Genomic DNA, 16222 nt, shown 5'->3' with positions numbered 1-16222 from the left:
TATAGTTCCACATGTCTCCCCCCCCCCCCCCCCTCTCTCTCAGCAGCCCCCACCCTTCCCAGGCTCAAAAGCACAGTCTTTTGTTCTCCCAGGTTCTTGTGTAAATGCAAATTAGCACAGGTACAAGACCCAAACCTCAGATAACACTCTTGGCTTTGAAGGTATTTTATTGCAGGAAGCCTGCTAATGTAAGGTGCTGCAAACGACCCTGTTGCTGAATTGGAGCAGGGCCACCTGGAGTGAGAGCAGACGTTATGTCCAGGAAGCTTATCTACACAGGCTAGTTGTCACGTGGCCATTTGCTCTGTTTAGCTAATGCAATCCAATTTTGAAAATATATCCTTTAGGGGAATTATAATAATATACACTTTATCCAGAGCACCCAAACTATGTAAAGTCATGAAATGGGCTTTTGGTGAATCGCCGTAACTTATGGCGATGGTCACAGATGCAATCGCATGATGCTAATAGTAATATCGCCACATGTACTAAAGTGTGAGTTTATCTAAAATGGCGCTTAGGCGGCCATTCGCAAAATGGCGTCTTGTGATCTCATTTCCAAGATGGCGTCTCGTGGCCAGTCGCAAGATGGTGTCACTGCGATTCAATTTTAAACTGATCTTGTCTCAGCCAATAATCCAGCTTCGACACATGGCTGTATTTTGCTGCTCAGTACCAGTGCTATATCACATGGTTGTGTCCCCCTGCTCAGTACCAGCCCTTTATCACACGGTTTTATTAATGTGTTCAGTACAAGCTCTATATCACATGGCTGTATACCACTTCTCAGTGCTGATCGCCACACAGTTCTGTAAGATGAAACTATAAAATATGGTAGAAAGAAATGTTAGAATATAAAGCACAGTCATCCTTGACATTTTTGTGATGCATTCTTTGTTTAATTGTCTCATTCTTGTCTTTTTCAGATTTGCTGCCCAAAGTCCTGTTTCCCCAGCTTTAAGATTTCAATCCCCTGGCCCTCAAGGACTACATGGTTTTCATGGGCCTCGTCCTATGCTAGTTGGAAAGAACATTCAGGTGTCAAATTCTAGTACATCAGCTGGAGGACCTCCACATTTTGCTAAGGATGCTTTCCCAGTTCAGAGCCAACACTGGGTACAGGAGCAGCCGGCTGAATCTGGTGTAGTTGAATCCGCAAAGACTTCTAAGGATAAAACACCGCAATATGTAGAGCCTAATGTCCGGTTGCAAACAAGTAAAGATACCTGGGAACTAGGTTCAGCAGATGGTAGTAAAAACCTTGAAAAATGGGACACTAGTGACAGTATTGACAGATCAGATGAACCTTTAGAAAAGAAGTGGGGTGGAGAGCAGGGTGTACCAGGAGACACATGTGGCAGACCAGAAGAACATATACGTAGATCATGGGATGGATCTGTCCTACCTCAAGGACGTAGTTGGGGCATGCCTGGAGGAGCTGCTAGAAATAAGTGGGATAACAAAGAATCTTTTACTAATAGGGAGGACAGATCAGGTGCGTTCACTTTAGATAGGTTGGAAGCGCCTTCTAAGGGCATGTCCGATAATCCAGATAGACAAAATTTTGATACAGTAGAGGACTCCCCAAGGGACATGTGGCATGTACCTGAAAGTTCTCATTTTGGCAGAGTGGATAATACAAGGGAACACATGGGTAATAAATGTGATAAAACCCCTGGTGACCAATGGAATGATCCCAAAGACCCCTTGCAAGACAGGTGGAAAAGTCCTGAGAGGTTACCTCAAGATAGGTGGGGAGTTCCAGCAAATGAATCAATAGACAGGATAGGTGAAGATAAATTTAGCTCTGACAGAGTTCCTGAGGGCGCCCAACTGGACCGATTTGGTGATTCTAAGGGTGCACCTATTGAAAGGTTTGGAGAGCACACAAATCCCCCTTCTGATAGGTATGATGTTTCTGAAGGCCCCCCAAAGGACAGGTTCAGTACCCCTGAGATTCCATTTCAGGACAGGTTTGGTCATTCTGATTTACCTCCACGAGGGAGAGCTAGGTTTCCCGGTGAGCCTCCACGTGGGAGATTTGGAATTCTTGTAGGACACCCTCATGACAGATTCAATGTTCCAGAGGGTCGATTTCTGGAAAATTTTGGTAATCATGAGAGGCCCCCGCGGAATAGATTTGGTGCTCCAAAGGATCCATTCCAGGACCGGTTTAGTTTTCAAGAGCATCTTCCAGAAGACCAGTTCGGGGAGCCTGAGATACCTTCGCCTCGGGACCGTTTTGGAGGGACGGAGGTGCCGCCGCCTCGGGACCAGTTTGGAGGTCCGGAGGTGCCGCCGCCTCGGGAGCGGTTTGGAGGGCCGGAGGTTCCTCCGCCTCGGTTTGGAGGGCCGGGTGTGCCTCCGCCTCGGGAACGCTTCGGCGGGCCGGAGGTGCCTCCACCTCAGGGCCGTTTCGGCAGGCCGACAATGCCTCAGGCCCGGTTCGGGGGGCTACAGGTGCCTCCTCCTCTGGACCGGTTCGGGGGGCCGGAAGTGCCTCCGCCTCGGGACCATTTCGGAGGGCCAGAGATGCCTCCGCAGCAGGGCAGGTTCATGGGGCCAGAGGTGCCTGGAGACCATTTAAGAGGGCCTGAGGGGCATTGGGAGCAGTCTGAGGGACCTCTAAACCGTTTCGGCGGGCATGAGCAGCATTGGAAGCAGGCTGAGGAACCTCGGGACCGTTTTGGCAGGCCCGAGGGACCTCGGGACCGTTTTGGCGGGCCAAAGGGACCTCGGGACCGTTTTGGCGGGCCGGAGGGACCTCGGGACCGTTTTGGCGGGCCCGAGGGACCTCGGGACCGTTTTGGCGGGCCGGAGGGACCTCGGGACCGTTTTGGCGGGCCCGAGGGACCTCGGGACCGCTTTGGCGGGCCCGAGGGACCTCGGGACCGCTTTGGCGGGCCCGAGGGACCGCGGGACCGCTTTGGCGGGCCCGAGGGACCGCGGGACCGCTTTGGCGGGCCCGAGGGACCGCGGGACCGCTTTGGCGGGCCCGAGGGACCGCGGGACCGCTTTGGCGGGCCCGAGGGACCGCGGGACCGCTTTGGCGGGCCCGAGGGACCGCGGGACCGCTTTGGCGGGCCTGGGATTCCTTCACCTCAAGAGCAGTTTGATGATACACACGAGGATAATTTAAGCTTTTCCGAAAAACAAGCACAGGACAGGTTTGCCTCTCCTGACATTTCGTCTCAGGACAGTTGGGCTGATAAAAGGGACACTTGCAGGGACAGGTGGCCTCATGAAAATATTATGTTGGATAGCAGACAACCATTCCGCAGCGAATCCAACTTGGAGAAACGTGATGAAACGTCGAATAGGCAGAAAGAGGGTTTTGGCACTACTCTTGAAGGCAAAATGGATGGTCAAATTATTCCTCCAGAGAGAAGGCCTGATAAGGAAGTTAATCTTCCTGGTGTACATTTTAAAACGCACAATCCCACACTCTCTTACCAAAGCCAGTTCAGAAAAGTGAATCAGGTGGGTAAGATAGCTAGTACCCAGTTAGGGAAAATGTCAGATTTTAGTACTCATGGCCAAGCTAGACAGGAGCACAAAGATGTAGAAATGCAAAATGTTGATAAACCTTCCAAGGAAGACTCGCATTGCAAAAGTGATAGTCCAGCAGTGCAAGAGTCTCCTAAAATCATCAGCAAAACCTCTTCTGATATCAACAAATTAGAGAAAACGGACTCTAGTATGGCTAAAACAGATATGAAAAAAACTGATCACACTGTGGCACCTAGTTGTAGTACGCCAGTTGACCCAATGCTACCTAACCCCAATAAAGAAAGTAACCCTGAGGCATCAGTGCCTGTTTCTCTGGACTCTGCTGTTCAGTTGGCTGGCCCTCATGAGTCTAATGCCAGTAATTTGAATTCTTCAAAGTTGTCTGGTACCAGTGAGTTATGCACTTCACAGACTCCTAGTCCTGAGGCTACAAAGCCAAGTGCCCCTCAGGTGCCTGTCTCAAGTCCATCCAATAAGCAGGTGGCTACTCTTCAGACCTCTTCCCTTAATAAGCAGAATGACAATAAGACAACATCCTTTGATAAGTCAAGTGCCCCTCCAGCAGCCCCTCCCACTACGTTGGATGCTCCACAGGCTGATGCTCTTGTAAAGCCTGGTGCTCCACAGGTTTCTTTGCCAGTCAGACCAGGAGAACCACAGGCTCCACTACTTCCCACGCAAGGAACCCCTCGTGCAGCTGTGCCTTTTGGGCCGAGAGCCTCCCGTGCACCAGGCCCTATCAGGCCGGGAGCCCCCCTTGTGCCAGGCCCTGTTAGGCCGGGAGCCCCCCGGATGCCAAGTCCGGTAGCTCCCCAGGCGCCTACCCCTGTCAGGCCAGGAGTCCCCCGGGCGTCTACACCTACCAGACCGGGACCCCTGCAGACGCCTGCCCTTGTCAGGCTGGATATACCCCGGGTGCCTGCCCCTGTCAGGCCAGCGGTGCCCACCCCCGTCAGGCAGGATGCCCCTGCCTCCGTCAGGCCGGCTGCCCCCCAGGCGGCTGGCCCGGTCATGCCGGCTGCCCCCCAGGCGGCTGGCCCGGTCATGCCGGCTGCCCCCCAGGTGGCTGGCCCGGTCATGCCGGCTGCCCCCCAGGCGGTTGGCCCCGTCAGGCCGGCTGGCCCCGTCAGGCCGGCTGCCCCCCAGGCGCCTGGCCCCGTCAGGCCGGCTGCCCCCCAGGCGCCTGGCCCCGTCAGGCCGGCTGCCCCCCAGGCTCCTGGCCCCGTCAGGCCGGCTGCCCCCCAGGCTCCTGGCCCCGTCAGGCCGGCTGCCCCCCAGGCTCCTGGCCCCGTCAGGCCGGCTGCCCCCCAGGCGCCTGGCCCCGTCAGGCCGGGTGCCCCCAAGGCGTCTACCCCTACCAGGCCGGCACTCCTGCAGACGCCTGCCCTTGTCAGGCCGGGATTTCCCCAGGCGCCTGGCCCCGTCAGGCCGGGATTTCCCCAGGCGCCTGGCCCCGTCAGGCCGGGATTTCCCCAGGCGCCTGGCCCCGTCGGGCCGGGATTTCCCCGGGCGCCTGGCCCCGTCGGGCCGGGATTTCCCCGGGCGCCTGGCCCCGTCGGGCTGGGATTTCCCCGGGCACCTGGCCCCGTCCGGCCCGGATTTCCCCGGGCGCCTGGCCCCGTCGGGCCGGGATTTCCCCGGGCGCATGGCCCCGTCAGGCCCGGAACCCCCCGGATGCCTATGCCTGTCAGGCCGGGAGCCCCCCAGATGCCAATGCCTGTCAGGCCAGTGGGCCATTCAAGACCTACTTATGATAAAGAGTCCCCAGGTCTTTATAGAGGGAATGATCCTGAGACCGTAATCCATAAACCAGGAATCCAGTCAGGCCAAGAAACCCACCAGATGTACTTAAGGCAAGACTCTGACCAAGAAGTAAACGTTGCTGAAGATGAACACTGTGAGTCAGACACAATCGAAGGTTTAAGTGAGTTTGATAAGTCAGATGAAAATGAGCTTTATCCAGATGACGACTGGCCCAGTCAGGGACATAGAAGAGAGAATTTTGAAACACACTTTGAGTATCGGGGAAGGGGACGATCAAGAGGATTTATTAATGATAGAGTTCCACTCAGACCAGGAAATAGAGATGTAATAGACGTCCCAGGCGATAGAGGTTTTGGGTCAAGGGATTCATTTTTAGATGGTAGACCACCATTTAGAGAGGATCCAGATGATTTACTACCTTTTCCTAGAGGTAATTTCCCAAGAGAGCTAAGGTTTCCAGAGAGAGAGATGTGTTGCCTTTCAAACCCATGTTAGATGTTGGGAGGAGAGATTTATCTTTGGAAAGAGAAAGGGTTGATGATTGGGAAAGAGACAGATATAGCCGAGATAACGAGCCAGGTTTCCCCAGAGACCCCTATTTAAGGGATGACAGACTGCCTTTCCATCTGCAGTCTTTGCCTCGTGATCTAGATGTTCTACGTGATCCTTGGTTAGACATGCTTCTGGAAAGGGAGCTGGACAGAGATGGTTATTTTGAAAGGAGAGAAAGACGTTATTTATTTGAACCTGAAATCGGCAGAGATTATCCTAGAATTCCAGAAGACATAGATATTCCCCGCAGAGACATCCCTTGGATGCCTCCTCCACGACCCCTGTCTCCACGTCCATTCTCCCCACTTCGATCTCGTTCCCCACTACCACCGCTTCCACCCCTCGACAGGTATGTTGAGGATTTGTTGAAAGTTGGAAGAGATCTGGAGGACAGAGACTTTCGTGATCGTGGAGAGATCGTTGTTCGGGAATACCCAGAACGTCCCTTGTGGCACGATGATAGGAAACTTGCGTTTCATGACAGGCCAGAACTTGAGCCTAGGGATGATCGATGGAATCCACCAGAAGAAAGGATAGTGGATGACAGGCTGAATCCACTTCCACCTCAAACTCCCATAGCTCCTGTGTCATTGATGCTCCCTGAACAGCCAACAGGTTCTGAACCCATACCTACTCCATCTAGCGTGGTGGCTCTGAGCCAACGACAGCATGAGATCATACTGAAAGCAGCCCAAGAACTGAAAATGCTCAGGTAAGTTACCAGTTTGCTTACATTAATAGTGACAATGCATGTTGGAAATCCCTGAAAAGTAGCCCTGTACTGTAGCCCACCAACATACTGTGTCTGGTACCACGGAGGGGTCCTAGAGTACTGATTATTTTGTACACCCTGGGAAGTACTGGTCACACCCCTCCACAAGCAGTGAAAAGTGGATTGGTGGAGAAGTTCCCATAGCAACCAGTCGGCTTCGAGTTAGCATAACAGTGATCTTGTGCATAAAGTTGGTGCAGTGGTTCTGGACCAAAAATTCAATCTGCATCTTTTCAGTGTACAGCAAATGTTGCATACAGTAATGCATCATTAATACTTCCCTTCTTGTTTTAATACTTTAATTGCTAAAAAAAGATAGCATATATGTGGGGGAAGGGATTGTGCGTTTGGATGAATTGAAAATTAGAGCCCAACCTATTTTGTTAAACTCCCCTTTCTATCACGACAAGGAGTGTATTCAGGGGTACACATGCCTTATGATTGGAGACATCTTTATACCAATTTACTTTATTTTTAAGATTTGTTTTGCTTTTTTCCATATGAAAGATTCCATGAGATACAGGTATTAATGTTTCCATTGCATGACTGTTGGCATTTTTAACTGTGTGTTTGCATTGTGCAGGGAGCAGAAAGAGCAGCTGGACAACTTCAAGCATTTTCTGAGTGAAACAAAACCCGACGACCTTCAGCAAAAATCGGTCACTGGAATTCCGTCCTCTACGGGTGTTTTGCAGGTGCGTTTACTAGTAAGGAGGGTATAATTGTGTGATGCCGGGTACAGTTAAGCAGCATATAGTAATGGTGTGTGATGCCGGGTACAGGTAAGGAGCATATAGTAATGTTGTGTGATGCCGGGTACAGGTAAGGAGCATATAGTAATGGTGTGTGATGCCGGGTACAGGTAAGGAGCATATAGTAATGGTGTGTGATGCCAGGTACAGGTAAGGAGCATATAGTAATGGTGTGTGATGCCGGGTACAGGTAAGGAGCATATAGTAATGGTGTGTGATGCCAGGTACAGGTAAGGAGCATATAGTAATGGTGTGTGATGCCGGGTACAGGTAAGGAGCATATAATGGTGGTGTGTGATGCTGGGTACAGGTAAGGAGCATATAGTAATGGTGTGTGATGCCGGGTACAGGCAAGGAGCATATAGTGGTGGTGTGTGATGCTGGGTACAGGTAAGGAGCAGATAGTGGTGGTGTGTGATGCCAGTTATTGGTAAGGAGCATATAGTGGTGGTGTGTGATGCCGGGTACAGGTAAGGAGCAGATAGTAATGGTGTGTGATGCTGGGTACAGGTAAGGAGCATATAGTGGTTTGTGATGCTGGGTACAGGTAAGGAGCAGATAGTGGTGGTGTGTGATGCCGGGTACAGGTAAGGAGCAGATAGTGGTGTGTGATACCGGGTCCAGGTAAGGAGCATATAGTAATGGTGTGTGATGCTGGGTACAGGTAAGGAGCATATAGTGGTTTGTGATGCTGGGTACAGGTAAGGAGCAGATAGTGGTGGTATGTGATGCCGGGTCCAGGTAAGGAGCATATAGTAATGGTGTGTGATGCTGGGTACAGGTAAGGAGCATATAGTGGTTTGTGATGCTGGGTACAGGTAAGGAGCAGATAGTGGTGGTGTGTGATGCCGGGTACAGGTAAGGAGCAGATAGTGGTGGTGTGTGATACCGGGTCCAGGTAAGGAGCATATAGTAATGGTGTGTGATGCCAGGTACAGGTAAGGAGCATATAGTGGTTTGTGATGCTGGGTACAGGTAAGGAGCAGATAGTGGTGGTGTGTGATACCGGGTCCAGGTAAGGAGCATATAGTAATGGTGTGTGATGCTGGGTACAGGTAAGGAGCATATAGTGGTTTGTGATGCTGGGTACAGGTAAGGAGCAGATAGTGGTGGTGTGTGATGCCGGGTACAGGTAAGGAGCAGATAGTGGTGGTGTGTGATACCGGGTCCAGGTAAGGAGCATATAGTAATGGTGTGTGATGCCAGGTACAGGTAAAGAGAATATAGTGGTGGTGTGTGATGCCAGTTATTGGTAAGGAGCATATAGTGGTTGAGTGTGATGCCAGTTAGCGGTAAGAAGCATACAGTGTTGGTTACTGCTAAAAAGGATATAGTGGTGGAGTGTGATGCCAGTTATTGGTAAGGAGCATATAGTGGTGGTGTGTGATGCCAGATATTGGTAAGGAGCATTTAGTGTTGGTGTGTGATGCCAGTTATTGGTAAGGAGCATATAGTGGTGGTGTGTGATGCCAGTTATTGGTAAGGAGCATATAGTGGGGGTGTGTGATGCCAGATATTGGTAAGGAGCATATAGTGTTGGTGTGCAGTGTTGGTTACCGGTAAGCAGGATGTAGTGGTGGAGTGTGATGCCAGTTAGCGGTAAGAAGCATACAGTGTTGGTTACCGGTAAGCAGGATATAGTGGTGGAGTGTGATGCCAGTTAGCGGTAAGAAGCATACAGTGTTGGTTACTGGTAAGAAGGATATAGTGGTGGTGTGTGATGCCAGTTATTGGTAAGGAGCATATAGTGGTGGTGTGTGATGCTGGGTACAGGTAAGGAGCAGATAGTAATGGTGTGTGATGCCGGGTACAGGTAAGGAGTATATAGTGGTTTGTGATGCCGGGTACAGGTAAGGAGCAGATAGTGGTGGTGTGTGATGCCAGTTATTGGTAAGGAGCATATAGTGGTGGTGTGTGATGCCAGTTATTGGTAAGGAGCATATAGTGGGGGTGTGTGATGCCAGTTATTGGTAAGGAGCATATAGTGGTGGTGTGTGATGCCAGTTATTGGTAAGGAGCATATAGTGGTGGTGCGCAGTGTTGGTTACCGGTAAGCAGGATATAGTGGTTGAGTGTGATGCCAGTTAGCGGTAAGAAGCATACAGTGTTGGTTACTGGTAAGAAGGATATAGTGGTGGTGTGTGATGCCAGTTATTGGTAAGGAGCACATAGTGGTGGTGTGTGATGCCGGGTACAGGTAAGGAGCAGATAGTAATGGTGTGTGATGCCGGGTACAGGTAAGGAGTATATAGTGGTTTGTGATGCCGGGTACAGGTAAGGAGCAGATAGTGGTGGTGTGTGATGCCGGGTACAGGTAAGGAGCATATAGTAATGGTGTGTGATGCCAGGTACAGGTAAAGAGAATATAGTGGTGGTGTGTGATGCCAGTTATTGGTAAGGAGCATATAGTGGGGGTGTGTGATGCCAGTTATTAGTAAGGAGCATATAGTGGTGGTGTGTGATGCCAGATATTGGTAAGGAGCATATAGTGGTGGTGTGTGATGACAGTTATTGGTAAGGAGCATATAGTGGTGGTGTGTGATGCCAGTTATTGGTAAGGAGCATATAGTGGTGGTGTGCAGTGTTGGTTACCGGTAAGCAGGATATAGTGGTTGAGTGTGATGCCAGTTAGCGGTAAGAAGCATACAGTGTTGGTTACTGGTAAGAAGGATATAGTGGTGGTGTGTGATGCCAGTTATTGGTAAGGAGCATATAGTGGGGGTGTGATATGCCGGGTACAGGTAAGAAGCATATAGTGGTGGTGTGTGATGCCAGTTATTGGTAAGGAGCATACAGTGGTGGTGTGCAGTGTTGGTTACCGGTAAGCAGGATATAGTGGTTGAGTGTGATGCCAGTTAGCGGTAAGAAGCATACAGTGTTGGTTACTGCTAAAAAGGATATAGTGGTGGAGTGTGATGCCAGTTATTGGTAAGGAGCATATAGTGGTGGTGTGTGATGCCAGATATTGGTAAGGAGCATATAGTGGTGGTGTGTGATGCCAGTTATTGGTAAGGAGCATATAGTGGTGGTGTGTGATGCCAGTTATTGGTAAGGAGCATATAGTGGTGGTGTGTGATGCCAGTTATTGGTAAGGAGCATATAGTGGTGGTGTGCAGTGTTGGTTACCGGTAAGCAGGATATAGTGGTTGAGTGTGATGCCAGTTAGCGGTAAGAAGCATACAGTGTTGGTTACTGGTAAGAAGGATATAGTGGTGGTGTGTGATGCCAGTTATTGGTAAGGAGCATATAGTGGTGGTGTGTGATGCCGGGTACAGGTAAGGAGCAGATAGTAATGGTGTGTGATGCGGGTACAGGTAAGGAGTATATAGTGGTTTGTGATGCCGGGTACAGGTAAGGAGCAGATGGTGGTGTGTGATGCCGGGTACAGGTAAGGAGCATATAGTAATGGTGCGTGATGCCAGGTACAGGTAAAGAGAATATAGTGGTGGTGTGTGATGCCAGTTATTGGTAAGGAGCATATAGTGGTGGTGTGTGATGCCAGTTATTGGTAAAAGTGGTGGTGTGTGATGCCAGATATTGGTAAGGAGCATATAGTGGTGGTGTGTGATGCCAGTTATTGGTAAGGAGCATATAGTGGGGGTGTGTGATGCCGGGTACAGGTAATGAGCATATAGTAATGGTGCGTGATGCCAGGTACAGGTAAAGAGAATATAGTGGTGGTGTGTGATGCCAGTTATTGGTAAGGAGCATATAGTGGTGGTGTGTGATGCCAGTTATTGGTAAAAGTGGTGGTGTGTGATGCCAGATATTGGTAAGGAGCATATAGTGGTGGTGTGTGATGCCAGTTATTGGTAAGGAGCATATAGTGGGGGTGTGTGATGCCGGGTACAGGTAAGGAGCAGATAGTAATGGTGTGTGATGCCGGGTACAGGTAAGGAGTATATAGTGGTTTGTGATGCCGGGTACAGGTAAGGAGCAGATAGTGGTGGTGTGTGATGCCGGGTACAGGTAAGGAGCATATAGTAATGGTGCGTGATGCCAGGTACAGGTAAAGAGAATATAGTGGTGGTGTGTGATGCCAGTTATTGGTAAGGAGCATATAGTGGTGGTGTGTGATGCCAGGTACAGGTAAAGAGAATATAGTGGTGGTGTGTGATGCCAGTTATTGGTAAGGAGCAGATAGTGGTTGAGTGTGATGCCAGTTATTGGTAAGGAGCATATAGTGGTGGTGTGTGATGCCAGTTATTGGTAAGGAGCATATAGTGGGGGTGTGTGATGCCAGTTATTGGTAAGGAGCATATAGTGGTGGTGTGTGATGCCAGTTATTGGTAAGGAGCATATAGTGGTGGTGCGCAGTGTTGGTTACCGGTAAGCAGGATATAGTGGTTGAGTGTGATGCCAGTTAGCGGTAAGAAGCATACAGTGTTGGTTACTGGTAAGAAGGATATAGTGGTGGTGTGTGATGCCAGTTATTGGTAAGGAGCACATAGTGGTGGTGTGTGATGCCGGGTACAGGTAAGGAGCAGATAGTAATGGTGTGTGATGCCGGGTACAGGTAAGGAGTATATAGTGGTTTGTGATGCCGGGTACAGGTAAGGAGCAGATAGTGGTGGTGTGTGATGCCGGGTACAGGTAAGGAGCATATAGTAATGGTGTGTGATGCCAGGTACAGGTAAAGAGAATATAGTGGTGGTGTGTGATGCCAGTTATTGGTAAGGAGCATATAGTGGGGGTGTGTGATGCCAGTTATTAGTAAGGAGCATATAGTGGTGGTGTGTGATGCCAGATATTGGTAAGGAGCATATAGTGGTGGTGTGTGATGACAGTTATTGGTAAGGAGCATATAGTGGTGGTGTGTGATGCCAGTTATTGGTAAGGAGCATATAGTGGTGGTGTGCAGTGTTGGTTACCGGTAAGCAGGATATAGTGGTTGAGTGTGATGCCAGTTAGCGGTAAGAAGCATACAGTGTTGGTTACTGGTAAGAAGGATATAGTGGTGGTGTGTGATGCCAGTTATTGGTAAGGAGCATATAGTGGGGGTGTGATATGCCGGGTACAGGTAAGAAGCATATAGTGGTGGTGTGTGATGCCAGTTATTGGTAAGGAGCATACAGTGGTGGTGTGCAGTGTTGGTTACCGGTAAGCAGGATATAGTGGTTGAGTGTGATGCCAGTTAGCGGTAAGAAGCATACAGTGTTGGTTACTGCTAAAAAGGATATAGTGGTGGAGTGTGATGCCAGTTATTGGTAAGGAGCATATAGTGGTGGTGTGTGATGCCAGATATTGGTAAGGAGCATATAGTGGTGGTGTGTGATGCCAGTTATTGGTAAGGAGCATATAGTGGTGGTGTGTGATGCCAGTTATTGGTAAGGAGCATATAGTGGTGGTGTGTGATGCCAGTTATTGGTAAGGAGCATATAGTGGTGGTGTGCAGTGTTGGTTACCGGTAAGCAGGATATAGTGGTTGAGTGTGATGCCAGTTAGCGGTAAGAAGCATACAGTGTTGGTTACTGGTAAGAAGGATATAGTGGTGGTGTGTGATGCCAGTTATTGGTAAGGAGCATATAGTGGTGGTGTGTGATGCCGGGTACAGGTAAGGAGCAGATAGTAATGGTGTGTGATGCGGGTACAGGTAAGGAGTATATAGTGGTTTGTGATGCCGGGTACAGGTAAGGAGCAGATAGTGGTGGTGTGTGATGCCGGGTACAGGTAAGGAGCATATAGTAATGGTGCGTGATGCCAGGTACAGGTAAAGAGAATATAGTGGTGGTGTGTGATGCCAGTTATTGGTAAGGAGCATATAGTGGTGGTGTGTGATGCCAGTTATTGGTAAAAGTGGTGGTGTGTGATGCCAGATATTGGTAAGGAGCATATAGTGGTGGTGTGTGATGCCAGTTATTGGTAAGGAGCATATAGTGGGGGTGTGTGATGCCGGGTACAGGTAATGAGCATATAGTAATGGTGCGTGATGCCAGGTACAGGTAAAGAGAATATAGTGGTGGTGTGTGATGCCAGTTATTGGTAAGGAGCATATAGTGGTGGTGTGTGATGCCAGTTATTGGTAAAAGTGGTGGTGTGTGATGCCAGATATTGGTAAGGAGCATATAGTGGTGGTGTGTGATGCCAGTTATTGGTAAGGAGCATATAGTGGGGGTGTGTGATGCCGGGTACAGGTAAGGAGCAGATAGTAATGGTGTGTGATGCCGGGTACAGGTAAGGAGTATATAGTGGTTTGTGATGCCGGGTACAGGTAAGGAGCAGATAGTGGTGGTGTGTGATGCCGGGTACAGGTAAGGAGCATATAGTAATGGTGCGTCATGCCAGGTACAGGTAAAGAGAATATAGTGGTGGTGTGTGATGCCAGTTATTGGTAAGGAGCATATAGTGGTGGTGTGTGATGCCAGGTACAGGTAAAGAGAATATAGTGGTGGTGTGTGATGCCAGTTATTGGTAAGGAGCATATAGTGGTGGTGTGTGATGCCAGTTATTGGTAAAAGTGGTGGTGTGTGATGCCAGATATTGGTAAGGAGCATATAGTGGTGGTGTGTGATGCCAGTTATTGGTAAGGAGCATATAGTGGGGGTGTGTGATGCCGGGTACAGGTAAGGAGCATATACTGGGGGTGTGTGATGCCGGGTACAGGTAAGGAACATATAGTGGTGGTGTGTGATGCCAGTTATTGGTAAGGAGCATACAGTAGTGGTGTGCAGTGTTGGTTACCGGTAAGCAGGATATAGTGGTGGAGTGTGATGCCAGTTAGCGGTAAGAAGCATACAGTGTTGGTTACCGGTAAGCAGGATGTAGTGGTGGAGTGTGATGCCAGTTAGCGGTAAGAAGCATACAGTGTTGGTTACCGGTAAGCAGGATATAGTGGTTGTGTGTGATGCCAGTTAGCGGTAAGAAGCATACAGTGTTGGTTACTGGTAAGAAGGATATAGTGGTGGTGTGTGATGCCAGTTATTGGTAAGGAGCATATAGTGGTGGTGTGTGATGCCAGTTAGCGGTAAGAAGCATACAGTGTTGGTTACTGGTAAGAAGGATATAGTGGTGGAGTGTGATACCAGTTAGCGGTAAGAAGCATACAGTGGTGGTTACCGGTAAGCAGGATATAGTGGTGGAGTGTGATGCCAGTTAGCGGTAAGAAGCATACAGTGTTGGTTACCGGTAAGCAGGATATAGTGGTTGAGTGTGATGCCAGTTAGCGGTAAGAAGCATACAGTGTTGGTTACTGGTAAGAAGGATATAGTGGTGGTGTGTGATGCCAGTTATTGGTAAGGAGCATATAGTGGTGGTGTGTGATGCTGGGTACAGGTAAGGAGCAGATAGTAATGGTGTGTGATGCCGGGTACAGGTAAGGAGTATATAGTGGTTTGTGATGCCAGGTACAGGTAAAGAGAATATAGTGGTGGTGTGTGATGCCAGTTATTGGTAAGGAGCATATAGTGGTGGTGTGTGATGCCAGTTATTGGTAAGGAGCATATAGTGGTGGTGTGTGATGCCAGTTATTGGTAAGGAGCATATAGTGGGGGTGTGTGATGCCAGTTATTGGTAAGGAGCATATAGTGGTGGTGTGTGATGCCGGGTACAGGTAAGGAGCAGATAGTAATGGTGTGTGATGCCGGGTACAGGTAAGGAGTATATAGTGGTTTGTGATGCCGGGTACAGGTAAGGAGCAGATAGTGGTGGTGTGTGATGCCGGGTACAGGTAAGGAGCATATAGTAATGGTGTGTGATGCCAGGTACAGGTAAAGAGAATATAGTGGTGGTGTGTGATGCCAGTTATTGGTAAGGAGCATATAGTGGTGGTGTGTGATGCCAGTTATTGGTAAGGAGCATATAGTGGTGGTGTGTGATGCCAGTTATTGGTAAGGAGCATATAGTGGGGGGGTGTGATGCCGGGTACAGGTAAGGAGCATATAGTGGTGGTGTGTGATGCCAGTTATTGGTAAGGAGCATACAGTGGTGGTGTGTGATGCCAGTTATTGGTAAGGAGCATACAGTGGTGGTGTGCAGTGTTGGTTACCGGTAAGCAGGATATAGTTTTGGAGTGTGATGCCAGTTCGCGGTAAGAAGCATACAGTGTTGGTTACCGGTAAGCAGGATATAGTGGTTGAGTGTGATGCCAGTTAGCGGTAAGAAGCATACAGTGTTGGTTACTGGTAAGAAGGATATAGTGGTGGAGTGTGATGCCAGTTATTGGTAAGGAGCATATAGTGGTGGTGTGCAGTGTTGGTTACCGGTAAGAAGGATATAGTGGTGGAGTGTGATGCCAGTTAGCGGTAAGAAGCATACAGTAGTGGTTACCGGTAAGCAGGATATAGTGGTGGAGTGTGATGCCAGTTAGCGGTAAGAAGCATACAGTGGTGGGGTACAGTGTTGGTTACCGGTAAGAAGGTGGTAGTGATGGGGTGTGATTTTGGTTACAGGGAAGGATAATGTAGTGGCGATTTATCCTGCAGTTACTGGTTAGTGGGTGTAGTGGTGGTGTGAGATGCCAGGTAAGGAGCATATAGTGGTAATACAGGATAAAGCATTAGATGTACATATGGCTTATAAGAAATGCAGATAGCATGTGTTGTATAGTAAATTTCGGATTGTTGAAGTACATTGTATTTAGTGTAATCTTTTTTTTTTTTTTTTTTTCTCAGCCTTCTGATGGGTTAGTGAAGGGAGAAGAGTCTGCCTCTACCATATTGCATACACCCCAGGGTGATAGAAGAGCTGCTGATTGCTGGGATGAGGACTCTTTCAGTGGGCTTTGGGAAGAAGAGAGGAGTCGTCTCCAAGGAGGTTCCAAGCTGTCCGGGATTCAGCAGACTGTAGACTATGGACACGGGCGCGGTGCGATATCTACCCATCATTACCTGCCATGTGCCAGGCTAAGTTCTAGACTTGGAAGTCTCATTCTCCC

At 49.3% G+C, this 16222-nt stretch overlaps 1 protein-coding gene across 1 annotated transcript in view; it reads left to right on the top strand.

Moving 5' to 3' along the window:
- Nucleotides 1–16222, top strand: part of YLPM1 (YLP motif containing 1) — a 117869-nt gene that overhangs the window by 69022 nt on the left and 32625 nt on the right. The window contains 4 exon segments of the mRNA XM_088447486.1: nt 927–5745; nt 5748–6538; nt 7182–7293; nt 15960–16152. Of these exon segments, the coding sequence (XP_088303612.1) occupies nt 927–5745; nt 5748–6538; nt 7182–7293; nt 15960–16152 (5915 nt within the window).

Source organism: Taudactylus pleione, unplaced genomic scaffold (genome assembly GCF_031769625.1).
Source record: "Taudactylus pleione unplaced genomic scaffold, aTauple2 ptg000433l, whole genome shotgun sequence".
NCBI lineage: Eukaryota > Metazoa > Chordata > Amphibia > Anura > Myobatrachidae > Taudactylus > Taudactylus pleione.
This window is presented reverse-complemented; position numbering and strand designations above follow the sequence as displayed.